Here is a 17187-nt window from a genome sequence, read left to right on the forward strand (position 1 = left end):
GGCGAGGAGCCGCACGCCGCCGCACCGCGGCGCTTTCGCCACTCATAAGAGGCGGCGTTCGGGTGCACGGCGGATAGCCAGTTCTTTCTGAGGGAGTTCGCCATTGTTGGTGCACGTATATTTCAGACCAGGCCGTCAGCAATCGGACAACATCCAAGATGGTACGTAGCCGCATCACGATGCCACCGTCGCGATCGCGGTCGCGCGATCCACGGAAACGCGTGGTCGCTAATATTTTTTTCCCATGGGATCGCGATCTTCCTTGCCGTCCTCGCTCGCGAGCTCGGTACGCGCAGAGAGCCGAGAACCGCAAGAGAGTCCGTCCTCTCTTACCGTCTCGCTCGCGTGAACGGAGAATGAACGATTACTCAGGATTGCGCAATTTTGTCGCGTGAAATCTCGTCCGAGATTCCGGGTTTCCGGGCACGCCGAGTCGCATCACGCGGATTGCAAAGGTCGCGGGAAACATCCTCGGGTCTGGAAAAAAATTCCATCACCAGCGGCGTCACGTCCGCGACGTGTTTCGAGCGGAAATATGTTTCACTCGCAACTCGCAACGTGTCATGGTATCTGTCGAGCAACGTGCTCGAGCGTCCAGCGTGATGCTTTCTTCGAGATTTTCGGTCACGCGACTCTCTTCCTACGTTGATCGATGGATCTGCCTAAGTGTAAAAAAATGTATCGTGAAAAAGAAAAAAAAATTCCAATACCCGCGTCGAGCGATGTAGACGGGACGCTAATACGTAAGGAGACATCCAGAGCGGACAGTCTGGATCGCGCGACACCGGAATTAAATATCACGAGAGACACGCGAAAATTCCACCTCCACGATATGAGCAGAAATATTTTATCGCTCTCTCTCACTCTCTCGTCGACGTGTCACGGTGCAGCCTCGTGTCGACACGCGATGCAACGTGCTTTGATTTTTTTTTTCCTCCGAGAGATGTCTTGGTTGACTTGGGACGATGATGCTAATCGAGAATCTATGCGCGAGATAATGTACGTCTATTCGAGGCGAGGAAATATAACGCTAAACATTTATTAATTTCAACACTATATTATTCATTTATATCAACTTGCTATTATGTTCTGGTATTCTGATTTATCTTTCTGATCTGCTTCATTTCAATTCCGATTTTATGTCCCTTTTCTCTTTCAGCAGCACTTTTCTTTTATGTCTATTGTAAGTCGTGAAATTCATTGCTGCTTTTTCTTATTTCATAATGAAATGTTTTAATTTGCTTCTTAAATTTATTTTTTCTCTTTTTTTCCAAGTTACTATTGCATTTTTTATTGTGTTATATTTTATCATATTATTTAACATTGTATAATTATTTTATTTTGAAGTGTGTGAATAATGTTTACCAATGCCAATTCAGAATATAAATTTATACATGAATATTATCTCTATTTTTGTAGATTTTTTATAGTAGATTATGCTTAAAAACAGCTTATATGCTGCTGCTTTGTTTCTAGAATCACATTTATCTTTTTACTTTATTATTACTTTATTATTAGCATTTATATCTGGTACATGTTTCATATGATTTTTTTTTTTTCATTCATCATTCATATATTAGTTTCTTTAGTACACTCAAAGAAATTGATCTTCCAGCACACAAGGGTTACTCTATAGTATGTCATTTGGTTCGCATCTGCAACTGATCGATATACATTGACAGTGTTGACAGTGCAATGGAAGAAAAATAAAGAGTAAATGTGTTTAAACGCTGTTAGTGGACCTCTATCCTTATGTCCGTTACTAATATGCTACGACACAAGTGCTACAAATTCTTCTTTATTCTCTTATAATGACATATTATTTTGAAGATTATATTCGTACAATGTAATTTTTATAAGAATTTTGATCATAATATATTTTTCTTCCAAAATTAGAGAAAAACAATTATAATCACTCATTTTTTTCATGTTACTATATACATTCTATTGTATTTAATAAAATTACTGTTGTATTATTTTCTCTAAATATTAATATAAAAGTTATTGTGAATATTCAATATTTTGTGTGATATATAGAGTGTATTCCAAATTAATAATTATTAACTTATGCAAAAGCATTTGACTTTGCTAACATATGAGAATAAAACATAATTTAATATTTTGTGTATTATGAGGATATTATAAAGGATATTTTTTTGTATAATTAGGGAATAATTATATTTTTTCAATATTGCATTATGTTGCAAAAAAGTTGTATAAGGATATATATAATGAACAAAACACATAATTTTATATATTATACATTTATAAATTTATATATAAATATGCATATTGATTAATATGATATTTATAAATTTGAATTAATTTTGGTTTACATTAATCTGTAACTATTCGCATAGAAATGAGAAATGTTTTAATTGGGAAAATATATTGTTGCAGGTGAACTTTACAGTAGACGAGATTCGTACCATGATGGACAAAAAGAAGAATATCAGAAATATGTCCGTCATTGCTCACGTCGATCACGGAAAATCAACTCTGACCGACTCCCTTGTATCTAAGGCCGGCATTATCGCCGGCGCTAAGGCCGGTGAAACACGGTTTACCGATACACGCAAAGATGAGCAAGAGCGTTGTATCACTATTAAATCTACGTAAGTTGCACTTTTCTGTATTATTGTGTGTCGATCGATCTCTGGATCATACATTGCTCATTATTATTATTCGCTGCTTTCCTTCTAGCGCTATTTCCATGTTCTTTGAACTTGAAGAGAAAGATTTAGTCTTTATCACAAATCCTGATCAACGTGACAAAGATGAAAAGGGCTTTTTAATTAATTTGATTGATTCACCTGGACACGTAGATTTTTCAAGTGAGGTTACAGCTGCTCTTCGTGTCACTGATGGAGCTCTCGTTGTCGTTGATTGTGTATCTGGTATGTATTTCATATGATTTTTTTTTCATCCATTGTTCATATATTGGTTTCTTTGATACAATCAAACAGATTCATCTTCCAGCACACAAGGGTTACTCTATAGTATGTCGTTTGGTTTGCATTTGCAACTGATCGATATACATTGACAGTGTTGACAGTGCAATGGAAGAAAAGTAAAGAGTAACTGTGTCTAAACGCTATTAGTGGACCTCTATCCTTATGTTCGTTACTAATATGCTACGACACAAGTACTACAAATCCTTTGTTTTCTTATAATATTAGCATACTATTTCGGAGAATCTGTAAAATACAATGTTTATATCTGTAACATCATATCTTGATATGAATATTATAATATACGTTTTTTTTTCTGAAATGAAAAAAAAAACAATTATAATTTACAATTATAATTATTGGCTTTCTTTCTAGGTGTATGTGTACAAACCGAAACTGTACTGCGCCAGGCGATCGCAGAGCGTATTAAACCTGTTTTATTTATGAACAAAATGGACCGTGCATTGCTAGAACTCCAGTTGGATAGCGAAGATCTCTATCAAACTTTCCAACGTATTGTTGAAAATGTTAACGTTATTATTGCGACGTACTCTGATGATGATGGTCCTATGGGTGAAGTTAGAGTATGTGGAATAAATTTATTTTTATTTTTGGATGAAAACAATCATGCCCACAAAGTGTCTCTAAATATAATATATTTGTAAAACAGGTAGATCCCAGCAAGGGTTCCGTAGGTTTTGGTTCCGGTCTCCATGGTTGGGCATTTACTCTAAAACAATTCTCTGAGATGTATGCTGAGAAATTCAAGATCGATGTAGTGAAACTTATGAACAGACTGTGGGGCGAGTCTTTCTTTAATCCCAAGACCAAGAAATGGAGCAAACAGAAGGAGACCGATAATAAACGATCCTTCTGTATGTACGTTTTAGATCCGATTTATAAGGTAAACATGCTCTTAGTTTTTAATGTTATCTAAAATTAATTATGATTTAGTATTACCTAAAAGTTATGAAAAATTAAATCTCTAGGTTTTCGATAGTATCATGAATTATAAGAAAGAGGAGGCAGATACTCTTTTGCAAAAATTGGGAATTGTGCTGAAACCCGAAGATAAGGACAAGGATGGTAAAGCTCTTTTAAAGGTAAATTTTATTTTGAAAATAAGTTTTGTATGTTTTGTGATGTATACTTACTATGAGTATACATGTCATGATGATAATTTTATATTGCTTTTTCTGACACCTCTACCGATTTATAATGAGAGGATACTAGCATCTGAGAACTGCTTGATGATTGTATTGACTTTTTCTTTACTTTGGAATATTTTTTTATCACGTACAATTTTTCTAGGTTGTTATGAGAACGTGGTTGCCTGCTGGAGAAGCTCTACTTCAGATGATTGCCATTCACCTGCCATCTCCTGTAACTGCTCAAAAATATCGTATGGAGATGCTGTACGAAGGACCACTTGATGATGAAGCTGCCATTGGTATCAAGGTTTGTTATATATACTGAATTGTTTTTGAATATTTCAAATAAACACGCATATGATGACAATTTATTTCACAGACCTGTACCGAAACGTAATGAAGGAAAATTGAAATACTGATTAAAATTAAAATACTTTTAGAAAAATTATATATAAAATAATAATTGAAGAGTTTGTGTTTATTAATAAAATTATCTGTTGTCCAGAATTGCGATCCGAACGGACCTTTGATGATGTATGTTTCGAAAATGGTACCGACATCGGATAAAGGACGTTTCTACGCTTTTGGTCGAGTGTTTTCGGGAAAGGTGTGCACAGGCATGAAGGCTCGTATCATGGGACCCAACTTCCAACCGGGCAAGAAAGAAGATCTATACGAGAAAGCTATCCAACGTACCATTCTAATGATGGGTCGTTACGTCGAAGCTATCGAAGATGTGCCTTCCGGTTAGTATCGATTTATGATTTTGATGCCATTTTGTTTCCAAAAATTTACATGATGATTGTTCTACAGACCTGTTCTGATAGCTTATGATCGATAAATAGAACGGCCAGCTGATTTAAATAAATAAAATTTTGATTTTTTATTTTACTTTTGTTATTATTGCTTTAACTAATCATTTATTCGATAATGTAGGTAATATTTGCGGTCTCGTCGGTGTTGATCAATTCTTGGTTAAGACTGGTACCATCACGACGTTTAAGGATGCACATAATATGAAAGTTATGAAATTCTCGGTATCGCCCGTCGTACGTGTTGCAGTAGAACCGAAGAATCCTGCCGATTTGCCAAAATTGGTCGAAGGTAAGCTTTCTAGTTTTATTATAATATAATTTCAATATATTAATTAATATTTAAATATATTAATTACTAACATCTTAAAATATTTTATTAAAAAAGTATATACATATGTACATATGAGTAAATAAATACTCACACACACATACATCACATGATGAGACTAACAAGAGCATTGGGTTATGAAAATCCATGATTTGAATTTTTCCATCTGACGCGATATTGAAAAAAATATTGTTAAATATTTATTTTGAAATATTATTGAAAATATATGATTTAATTTCTTAAAATTCGAAAAGGTCTCAAGCGTTTGGCCAAGTCCGATCCTATGGTGCAATGTATCATTGAGGAATCCGGCGAACATATCATCGCTGGTGCCGGAGAATTGCATCTAGAAATTTGTCTGAAAGATCTTGAGGAAGATCACGCGTGTATTCCGATTAAGAAGTCCGATCCCGTCGTATCGTATAGAGAAACGATATCTGAACAGTCGAATCAAATGTGTCTTTCAAAATCCCCGAACAAACACAATCGGCTATTCATGATGGCTTGTCCGATGCCGGACGGTCTCGCTGAAGACATTGACAGCGTAAGTTTAATATTCTTTTCTCTTTTTTTAAGAACTTAAAAAATATAATACTGCTATTAAAATAAAGTGGAATGATAATTGAATGAAAAAGATAGAATAATATTGAAAATGTGTGAACGCAGCAGATTTTAGAAAAAGAGAATGAAATTAAAATAAATTTTATTTCTCGACATCTTGCAGGGCGATGTTAACCCACGAGACGATTTCAAAGTGCGCGCTCGTTATTTGAGTGAGAAGTACGATTATGATGTGACTGAAGCTAGAAAAATCTGGTGTTTTGGACCTGATGGCAGTGGACCCAATATATTGGTTGATTGCACCAAGGGTGTACAATATCTTAATGAAATTAAGGACTCGGTAGTAGCTGGATTTCAATGGGCCACGAAAGAGGTAAAGATCTATTGAAAGATTTTTCGAATAAAATGCGCGCATGATGAATGTTCAATAATATAATTTGTTTCTACATTATCGTAGGGTGTTCTTTCGGAAGAGAATTTAAGAGGTGTACGTTTCAATATTCACGATGTAACGTTACACGCCGACGCAATCCACAGAGGTGGTGGTCAAATTATCCCTACCACAAGACGTTGCCTTTATGCCTGTCTTCTCACTGCCTCACCCCGAATTATGGAACCTGTTTACTTATGTGAAATTCAGGTAAGTCAGGCTATATTATTTTGACAATGCACATTATTGATTTTACACGAATCGAACAATAAAAAAAATCTATCAACAATTTTAATTCTCGAATTTTTTTGCAGTGTCCGGAAGTAGCAGTCGGCGGAATCTACGGTGTATTGAACCGTAGAAGAGGTCACGTGTTCGAGGAACAACAGGTGGCGGGTACTCCCATGTTCGTAGTTAAAGCTTATCTTCCTGTAAACGAATCCTTCGGCTTCACCGCCGATCTACGCTCCAACACCGGTGGTCAGGCTTTCCCACAGTGTGTGTTCGATCACTGGCAAATCCTGCCGGGCGATCCGATGGAACCCAGTTCTCGACCATACCAAGTTGTGCAAGTATGTACATTTCACATCACATACACTTTTCCCGTATTTTACCACGTGCATAACTGATGGCGGTGATTATGCGATGCCACCGCCATTTTTAATTACGTGGAAGAGAAAGCGTTTTTTAGTTTCGGCTTTCCAGTACAATGTCCTGGTTTGCCTGAATAGGGAAACAAACATTCTTTTGACAATAAATAAATATAATAAGATCAATGATATAAATATGTTACGTTTATTACAATCGTAATTATATTGAAATATTGACTAATTTATGTGCATTTCAGGATACACGTAAGAGAAAGGGATTGAAGGAGGGTCTCCCAGACTTGAACGCGTACCTCGACAAATTGTAACCTCAAATCTGCGCGCACCATATTTAAATATCTATTTAAAAATTGTAATTCGATTAATAAATCGCTGGAGCTGCTGTATACAATTATAACATCGGTTTACTATAAATTTTGTTTTGCGCAATGATCCGTGAAAGATACATAATTATAAATACGAACAAGGATAATAAAATGTAATTATATATAACGAAACAAAAAAATATGCAGAATATATCTGCATGTAAAAGTGCAAAGGGACGATATGTTTTGTACATTTATTTAATTAGGAAAGCAACGCAAGAACGATTGGTTGCTTTTGTTCTTTTTTTTAGCATATTGGGTAAAGCGCTATGACTGTTATTCATATTGTGGCGTTTCTCGCATTAATTTTGTTTGAAGGTGAAAGAAGAAAAAAAAATGATTCTGTAATAGTTTAAATTGCTTTTTTACTGGAATTTAGTAGATTATGATTGAGGACTACAATTATACAATTGATCGGAAATGAACAGTTCCCGAAATTACTAAAACTCAAGAATCATCACAACAATGTACTCATATTATGAAAATATCAAGGAATTAAAGATGAAATTGCAAAATAATACACAATGGCGAACACTTTTATTTCCTTTGCCCAATATGTGCCATAATAACGACGATTATTAATAGAATTTATGGTTATTTTTCTTCAATTAAAAAAATGAGACATAATGTGCGATGATTTTATATCGTATAAAATTTTATTTATTCAGTAGACTGTGCATCTTATAGAATGTGACGTTTATTTTTAAATGTTAAATAGGTTCTGATATTTTTTTTTGTTTTTCGTATTGATATTTTTTTATAATTCAGTCATTGTTACTTTTTACATTGTTACTTTTACATTTTATCTTACGAGTAAAAAGATTGGAAATGTATTTCTACTTATTTTATTTAAAATTATTAATGTTACATATATGGTATTTATATGTATATAACATCGTGTAAAACTGGCGTTAGATTATGCGCGTGACGATTTATGTGTAGTTTACAAAGTAATGTAGAGTGTAGAGGTTCTATATGACAATAAGGAGCGACAAATTTTCGTATGTAATTACTACAAATCGAATCAAGAATACGCATATAGCTTTACGTCAGATTAATACGAACGCTGCACTTTCGTAATTCGAGCGACGATGGTGGAAATTTGATCGCGACAGAGATTATTTCTTCACGTTATTGCATTGCAAAACCGCGGAATCTCGAAGCTGCATAGGTATTACCAGTATCGGCTCATTGCACTTCGGCTTATCCGTGTAAATAGACCACGTTCTTTCGATGCAGTCAAAGATGCCTGCAATTAATAAAATCATCTATAGTATATTAGACGCAGAATTTTCTCATTTGCATTCAGGTCTATCGAGTGATTCTGCAAAGTGAATTCTGAAAGACACGCGGGATCGTGCATAGATTTTAATAGACGTCTATATCTCGGTGAACGTTGATCGGAAAATCCTAAATAAGTAATGATGTAATATTTCTTGCGCGTTTATCCCATATATAATGCTTTCTATTTTTTTTTAACAAACATCGAATCTATGCTCGACCATTAATGATCATATAATCAATTTTAATAAAAGAAAGAGAGCAACTCTTATAAGCTCGATTTTCTGGTTCATCCCCACGTACCGGTGGCGATTGTCTTGACATGATCGTCGCTACCGATCTCCTGATATACTCTAAATTCATCATCCGTTTGATCACTGAGTATATCGATCACGTCCTGGCGACTTTCGGCCGGTGGATGCTTCAAGATCGCCTTCATTCTCTTGATGCTGCTTTGTATGATCATTCCCTCCACCTCTGCCACCTTCAGACGCAGATACCTGAAACAATGAAATTGTATTACTTAATATAATGACGAAATACGAAAAGATGTACGTAGGAAAAAATGCACGTTATTATTTAATTATTCAATAGAATTACTTTCAGTATTCTCGACTATTCAGCAAATATTTCTTTTGTATTTTTGTATATGAAATATGTAAAATAATTGATCCCACTGAAGTCCACTGTCAGTATAGTAATTGTTTTACTTCTAGTTTACAATAATAATTTATGTTTGTGATTTTTAAGTACAATCATTAAATCAATTTCAATCCTTTCAACCTTCAATTTAACGAGTAATGATCTTTTTACTTCGACATATTTCAAAATTAAATTATCACTTTCCAGATAAATGAGCCAATTAAGTATTATATTATTCTGTTCGTGCGCATGTTGTCTCTGATTAAAAAGAAATAATTATTCAGAAATGCAAATAAACATCTGTCAAACTGATTGATCTGATTCATTGCGTTCTCGGCCAAGCGGAAGTTACGTAATTGACCTCATTTTGCATGGAGATAGAAATGTAAGCGAAAGATGATTTTATAGAGCGAGAGAAATTATAAAAACAACATATGCATATTTGACGCAATAATGAATTATGTGGTCGTAATCGTATACTTATTGCAATGCGACGTGTTTTCGCCCGGGCTGACAGTCAGGATATTGAGTTGCGATCTGGTAGCATCCACCTCGGCCGGACCCACCTCGGCGTTGTGAAACATCCGATCGCCTTCCTGTGCGAGGAATGTCATGTTCACTGAGAAGCCTTCCGCCGCGCCGTAGCCCTCGTTCCTCAGCGTTTGCTGCGCCTGCATAAAGTTCTCTACGCCCAGAAGCGCCCGTGTCAAGAAGTATCGCGCTGCGTGCAAAACGAGATTTTATGATTTCTTTTATGCAGGATGAGCGCAAAGATCACTTTGATCGATGGAGAATCGATTGATTTTTCAACTTGACCAAGTTATATTTCATATAAACAACGAAATGCAAAAGGCTTGTCTCGGCTAACTAAGAAATCTTCAGAATAGAAAAAAAGTGATATAAAGTTATATTTTCAGGAATATTTTAATTATTTTGTTATGTTTAATTGTAAAGGAAGATTGGAATTTCACAGAGATGAAACTCACGAGTCTTGCCAGATCGCAAGACAGCGGCGCTAAGAGTATTAATACTATAAACGAGGCCATGATGGTTGTAGCCCATTGTGTAGCCCGGCAGGAAACCAGCATAGCTCAACGACGTAAACTTCTCCTCCCGATGGCCGGCTTCGATTACGTGAGCGCTCACCAGGTACCAATGATTCAAGGTTTCCTTGAGAGCGTCTTCATTATGACCCAGAATCTCCTATGTTTTTCAATAAATGTACGAGTCACGAAAACAAAATAAAATCAAACAACGAGCATGAGTGAATATAATATTAAAAGTAACAAAATATAATATAAAATGTAAAATAAAAAATTATATAATATAATAATATAATAAACAAAAATACTAATGACTAGTTTGACTATTGTTATAAAACATCATTTTATAGTCATGTTTGTCATTTCGTATCTTGTTACATAAGGTAATAAATTATGATGTTGAAGAAGAATTGAAAAAGAAAATTGATAATGCGTCCGATATCATTATTATTTTGCATAGAAGATGAAAACATTATCTGACGCGTGTTTATACTTACATATATTTTTGTTAAAAAGAAAAGGAATTAAAATGTTTTTTCTGTCGCGAATTTTTCATCACAGATGTAATAGGGTTTTCAATTCTTGCTTATTATATTTCAATTTTATCGATTCGCGCATTGCTACATTACGCGAGAATTTTTGCAGAAATTAGCAGTTAAGTTAGGAAGAACAGCGTAACAGCATGTATTCTATTTAATTATAATATAAAATATGCTACATGTACATAATTACATGATTAAAAAAAAATTCGCATTCTATGTTAATTCATGCATGTAGCGCTTCAATATTAATAAATATTTTCTTAATTACTGTGACACTAATAAAAAAAGATTATTGTTTTTGAAATATCATTTCGAATAATCATCACACGATAATTATCAAATGATATCATCACTTAGATAAGGTATGATGATTACATATGTCATCATTATTGTCAATATATATAAGCAATGCGCGAAACACACAATATTCGTAGATATTTTATCTTAACGAGAGCGCTTATTCTATATCAGTAAAATACACTAATCTACTTTGATTTATTATCACTCTTACACATCCTGGTTGATTACATATGATAGTCGAACAGCCGACTGGAAGCGAATTTTCCTGTGTTCCAACCGTGACGTTTGAAATAATGTCATCCAGATGCATCAGAAACAGCTGTAACAATCACATGTTACGCGCATGTTTAATGTTCAGAAATTTTCCGATTCTCTGCGCACATGAAGGACAAATAAAAAAATATCTTTGGTTTAAAACAGTTGTTACTATCACACGAATAATCTCGCAGCTTTTAAATTTATTTTGAAATAATTAAAAAAACAAAAAGAAGAAATTTTTAAAATCAAATTATAATCATTAATTGATTCTTAATTAGAAATTAGCGCAATTAGGGATTAATAATTCTCTCCTTTCTTCTCTTATAAAATCTTCAAATCTTTCTTTCTCACGAAATCAAAACTTGGCTGCATAACTGACGATTGTTTTTTTTTTAATATCTTCTTATTATGTTAATTTCTCTTTTTTATTTATATAAAGAGACGTACCTTATGAAATGGTATATTTGCACCATCCGCCGTTCCCTCGATTTCCCTTACGTATTGCGGAAATTGTTTCTTTACCGCGCCAAGGGTTTCTTCGTAAACATTCTTGCCCTTCTCGGTAGCAAACAGCGGTAGATAGGTTTCGTTCAGTGGTGGATAGATATCCACAAAATCCTGGATAATTTTGGCGAAAGTGCGTCCCTGATGCAAAAAAAAATAAGAGATACGTCGCGAAAGAAGGAAAGATTCGATTAAACTAGAGATCAAAATAAATTTTTTCTATGAAGATTTTAATTCTTTTTTGACCTATAAATTTATATTTATATTTGCTTGGAAAAAAGAATATTATGCAGAATTTCTTATATACAAATTCCTTAAAAAAAAAAAAAAAATGTACATTGAAGACATTAACATTGGGTAATCTAAAATAAAAGAATTTTATTATCGATAAAATCGATTTCCTCATCGAAATCTTATTGTTTTATCGCCGTTTTACCTCGAGCAATAGCGACGAAGTTCCTCGATCTCGAGAATGTAAAAAAATCACACAGCACGCGTCATGATATACATCGGCCGTACATGTCGCGTGCAATAATGCATGCAGAGAATTTAATCCGGGTGAACGTTATTGCGTCCTTCTTTTCTCTCTCTACTCCCGCATTATTGCGTCCCACCCCGCGCTTGATCCGATTCCGATTTATTTATGCACATTTTTTATTCAATCGTGCATGTATCGAAATTTATTTATTCCAATTAGACTCGAAAAATCGCAATTAAAGGCGAATTATACATGTCACTCGCATTACTTACTATCGTAAGAAAATATAATTAATACTAATAAATATAATTAGCCGCTGACAGAGAGGCATTCTCATTTTCTTTTTCTAAATCAGATATAAACAAAGCAGTTGACTCATTTATTTTGACAGCATAATTATGTTAAATAAAAATGTGATAATCATTAAACTTAAAATTAGAGACATGAATGATTATCGTACTGCTGAAGTAAAAAATAATCGTTACACAGTTATACACAGAAATTAAAACAAGACTATTGTTTTATACACACTGGAGTTTACAAAAAGATCGTAAAAGCTTGAAGAGATCTACGTAACAAGATCTATGTAAAAGTTTGATGCTTACGATATCGAAGCCAATTTCGTAATGCGTTCCTCGAACGTGGATTATAGGAACGACGTTCCTGCGTCCTATGTTTTTGAAGGTTGACTTGATTTTGCAGGACTCAATGGTCGCCATGTCTTCGGCGTGGTTAATGAAAATGTTCGATTTTTCTTCTCCTTCTTAGCTTGATGAATGTCCGTTCTGGATTGATAGTACATTTTTTAATGCTTAGCCGATTGCGATTAGATGAATCAGTTGAGCTGCGATTCAAATTAGTAGTCGAAGCGTGGAAAATGATTGTTACATTATACATTAATTATTCGCCTGGAAGGTTTTCTTGTAAATGATTGTACTGCGTTAAATAATATATATTTCTATTATCTGATCCATAATTATATATTATTGTTGGCAAGTTAATTAATGGTTGCATAAATTTATCATAAATTACAATAAGTATATATTGTACTTTCTTTTTTTATATAACTTTTTGTAGTTTCCGATTTCATTCAACAATATCTGGTTTCTCTCTGTAATAACGTGAGTAATGTAAAAAAAAAGTTGACATTATAATCTCTCCACGCGTAACTGGAAACTGTCTCGGAAACGGAAATAGTGCAAAAATAATAATATAATGGAATATATCTTTTCTCAATTTCTGCGCCAAAAAAAAAGAAATAATTAGACAAAACGCGAATAAGTGATTTTCATTTTTTTTTCATTTCGATCTTTATTCACGACGAATTGTGAGCTAACAAAGATAATAGTGGGAAGGAAAAAGAAGAAGATTCTAAGAGCAATCATCTATCTATCCATCGCGTGCACATACCTGCCTGCGATTTTTACCGTGACTCCTTCCGGACTTGTGTGTCGAAAGTCGCAGGTGTATCTTCGTGAACTTTTGAGACACCGTCGCGCGAACCGATGATGATAATATTCCTTTTATCGGCCGTCTATTATCCATTCACGGCAATTAACGATCGGCGCACGACTGATAATTCTTCGGCGGTCGTCGCCTTGCGACCGGGAAGACTTGCGAGTGTCTTTTATCTGGCTTTTATCGCGTTACATCGTTTTACGTTCGCGTAATCGCGACCGCGTCGCGCCGCGACCCGCGTGGAGAAAAAAAAAAGAGCAAGAGAGAGACGAGGATTTACATTTCGCCGCTTGCACCTCCACGCATGTTACCTTGAGACGATCTCTTGGAGGCAGATCCGGGAGGCGGGAGGCCGCTGATAATTATCCGGGAGAAAAACTAATACTTATCTAATCAATGTCATCGTATTATTGCCCTATTTATAAAAAAAGAAATATATGTTGAATTGCAATGAATTTGTACAAAATTTTGTTGATTGTATAAAAATGATTCGATGATGCCGCCGACGTGGGAAATATTGATCGATCAATATTTATTTCTTTTTTGTGATCGTTTGATAATATAAGAAAGATGGCAAATTAGCAGAATTAGAACTTCCCGCTTTTACTTAAACATACGTAAGTCATTTCATAAGTAATGAACATTGTGGGAACACCGCGGACTGGATGACACAATCTCAACAAAACTTTTGGACAATTGTAGTAATGGAGAACTTGAGCAAGTGATATGTGGCTGAAAAAACTTCTATAATGCGTGTCATTGTGAATTGACGAATGTTAGAAATGGCCTTTGCAGATATCTCAGGTGAGCTCACCTCCTACTGGTGACGCGTCAACATCAATTCGTACATCGAACCAAAATTTTTTTTTTCTATAAATTGTTCGTCAAGATATGAAATACTGTCTGAGCATCGTAAGTTTCACAGCGTGTAAATGTCTATTGGATCTTTGGCCATTTAAAGTTTCAATTTTAATGTACGATTGTTGATCTTCATACGTCACAGTACCTGAAATGTCTACAGAGATCATTTCTAACTCGTCAATTCACAATGATACATATTATGGAAGTTTTTTAAACCACGTATCGCTTGCAAGTTCTCCACTGCAACTGTCTAAAAATTTCTATTTATATTTTGTCCATCGAGGTAATAGAAAATTCGTAAGGAGATATATATATCGCGGAGTTTTGTCTTTTCAGAACTTGTTAAATTTTTATTGTAGATGTAATTAAAATAAAATAATTTAAAATAATTCGAAATAATCCATATTTATCCTTTCAACTTTTAAATTCTTTAATTCCTTCGCGCAAGTAGATCTGTTTTATCTTAATCCTCAGTTAAGAGATCCCCAGATAGTCTTCTTACATCTCGTCATCGTAATTGCGATGGATAATTAAAAAAAAAACAAAAACGTGCGAAAGAATTATAGCGTCCTAAATATACCATCGCGTTGGAAATTAAGGCAATTCCATTTATAGCCGTCAATCTTCTTCACAGTGGTATGCATAGTCCCGAATAAGTCGTGTTCGCTCTTGTAAAAGAATCTCATTCGAGGTTTCCTTAATATTGCGCTCAAGGACTGACCGGAAAATATATCGTCGCGTGTGCACTTCGTCTACCAACAATGGATCTCGATTTCGCGCACAGCTAAATCTGAAAGCGGTGAAGACCCGCTCGTTTTTGTCTTCGCGGAATAATGCTTTCCTCAAACGATTTTCACGTAAAAACTTGTGAGAGGAAACGTTTCGATGACGATTACGTATGACCCGTGTATATGGTTTTCTGAGATATTCAGTTTTATCAAGCTAATTAAATCTCTGTGCGTTTAAGAGAAAGACAGAGAGAAAGAGAGAGAGAGAGAGAGAAAAGAGAGAAAAAGTCAGAGAGAAAGAGAAATATTTTTCAAGGTTCTAACAAAATGTACGTTTAAATATAAAAATAAAGATTCCCTCGCGCGTACATTCAATAAATCTTTTGTCACTACGTAAGAGATAATTCGTAAAATTCTCCAGGGAATTCTCACGTAAGAGACAATTTTTCAATTATAATTTATTCGAGTTTTGATAAAAATATGTCTACTTTATTTAATTTAAATGCGTCTATTTTACCAGTAAAAATAAAACTTTTACGCACGCTATACTCTTGTAATCGCTGACACAAACATTCGCAAATTACATCACGATCGATTAATCGCCATCAGAATTTATGCGGCTTCCAAATTCTTATCTTTCCGAGTTAAATCAATTATCGCTTGTTTTACGTGGCTTCCACAAAGTCACATTCGTTCCAAGAATTTGTAGAATAAAAAAATTGCACGCGCAGTTTTTTTCGCGTGTTAAACTTTGCATCACATAATTACAATTAATAATTGAACATAATTTAAATACATGCATAATTTTATGCTGATTCATAAAATTACATGTTAATACGTCAATAAAATTCGAGCAAACACAATAATATTTATACAACAGAATAAAAAATCATAATAACAGCTATATTTCTGTCGTCTTAAATCCTCCTCATTTCAGTTTGCGGCGGACATAATTATGCAAACAGATTGCCAGTGTAATTGCTGGTAATCTGTCTATCCAATCCACACGTGTCGGTGATTGTATTATTCATTGGGGCAGAAGGAGGGACTGCTTGAACGACGTAGTTGAGAATGGACTGGGATAGGCGAAAGAGGATCATTCATGGAGGAATAGTATTTTCTCGCGAGCGACCACCAGCCATAATCATCGATCGCTCTGGAGATGTATTGCAGATGTCTTGGATATGTCATCTCTGTATGGCAGTTGGCACTGTAGCTATTAAGTGAGATTGCAATATCGCTCAGTCGTATAAATTGTGTACATAAAGTGTGTGGTCTGAATAACTCAGTAAGAGTAATTGCCCGAAAGACTCGGATTTGATTTGCAATTCAGCCATTCGTGCCTTGTATATTTTTTCAAGGTCGGCAAATATTGTTTTTTAACAATTATTTGTTGGGCTGAAAAGATGTATATATGCCTTATAGATACGACAATCGCTGCCATGGAAAGGATAATATCAGTACGGCCTCTGCCACCTTAATCCTCTCCTCACTTTAGTTATTTTTTTAAAATTGTTATATACCATCTGATATGTTATATCTTAATTTTACAGTTATATTCTTAATGTATCAATAATATTACATTATGCAATTCTTACAATTAAATGTACAGCTGCTGTATAACATTTGTTACTTCCTTGAGTAATTACAAGGAACGACTGTATATGTTAGAACCTTGTAATATTACTTGTTACATTCAGTTAAACTGAATTATATAATCGTTGTAATATAGTTATAAAAGTGTGTTTGCTAGGATAATATAATCAATCATGCTTTGTTAAGTGTGTGCCAAAATAAAATTGTATAATATATATATATCTGTAAAGTATAGTATAGTATATATTATAAATACAGTATAATATATAGCAAAATTATTTTTCAAA

General features: G+C 34.4%; 2 protein-coding genes across 3 annotated transcripts; one reads left to right on the plus strand and one right to left on the minus strand.

Annotated features, from left to right (window-relative positions):
* Nucleotides 1-20: 20 nt before the first annotated feature.
* On the plus strand, nucleotides 21-7241 carry LOC126848102 (translation elongation factor 2). The gene is made up of 14 exons (XM_050588685.1): nucleotides 21-161; nucleotides 2401-2615; nucleotides 2704-2897; nucleotides 3327-3535; nucleotides 3622-3855; nucleotides 3941-4054; nucleotides 4263-4409; nucleotides 4608-4848; nucleotides 5039-5206; nucleotides 5500-5789; nucleotides 5970-6179; nucleotides 6264-6446; nucleotides 6551-6808; nucleotides 7084-7241. Exons 1-14 carry the CDS (start codon nucleotides 159-161, stop codon nucleotides 7150-7152), a joined length of 2535 nt encoding a protein of 844 aa, XP_050444642.1. The 5' UTR covers nucleotides 21-158; the 3' UTR covers nucleotides 7153-7241.
* A 488-nt stretch (nucleotides 7242-7729) lies between these two features.
* Nucleotides 7730-13942, minus strand: LOC126848104 (uncharacterized). 2 transcript variants are annotated; one of them, XM_050588693.1, is made up of 8 exons: nucleotides 13668-13942; nucleotides 12863-13101; nucleotides 11723-11920; nucleotides 11229-11336; nucleotides 10119-10335; nucleotides 9613-9853; nucleotides 8794-8990; nucleotides 7730-8458 (listed from the first exon to the last, which is right to left on the minus strand). In XM_050588693.1, exons 2-8 carry the CDS (start codon nucleotides 12974-12976, stop codon nucleotides 8328-8330), a joined length of 1206 nt encoding a protein of 401 aa, XP_050444650.1. In that variant the 5' UTR covers nucleotides 12977-13101; nucleotides 13668-13942; the 3' UTR covers nucleotides 7730-8327. The 2 variants fall into 2 exon arrangements, with proteins under 2 accessions (XP_050444650.1, XP_050444649.1); XM_050588692.1 differs by having other exon boundaries at nucleotides 12863-13042; nucleotides 13668-13941.
* Nucleotides 13943-17187: the final 3245 nt, after the last annotated feature.

This window comes from Cataglyphis hispanica, chromosome 3, assembly GCF_021464435.1.
Source record: "Cataglyphis hispanica isolate Lineage 1 chromosome 3, ULB_Chis1_1.0, whole genome shotgun sequence".
Taxonomy (NCBI): Eukaryota; Metazoa; Arthropoda; class Insecta; order Hymenoptera; family Formicidae; genus Cataglyphis; species Cataglyphis hispanica.

Excerpts from the sequence above, each read along its gene's own strand:
- LOC126848102 (XM_050588685.1), top strand. Across the intron at positions 3,856-3,940 it reads TTTTAGATCCGATTTATAAG|GTTTTCGATAGTATCATGAA; the intron begins GTAAACATGCTC and ends TTAAATCTCTAG. Across the intron at positions 6,447-6,550 it reads TTTACTTATGTGAAATTCAG|TGTCCGGAAGTAGCAGTCGG; the intron begins GTAAGTCAGGCT and ends ATTTTTTTGCAG.
- LOC126848104 (XM_050588693.1), bottom strand. The coding sequence starts at position 12,976 with ATGGCGACCATTGAGTCCTGCAAAATCAAGTCAACCTTCAAAAACATA. Across the intron at positions 10,336-11,228 it reads TATGTAATCAACCAGGATGT|GAGATTCTGGGTCATAATGA; the intron begins GTAAGAGTGATA and ends TGAAAAACATAG. Across the intron at positions 8,459-8,793 it reads TGTCAAGACAATCGCCACCG|GCATCTTTGACTGCATCGAA; the intron begins GTACGTGGGGAT and ends TATTAATTGCAG.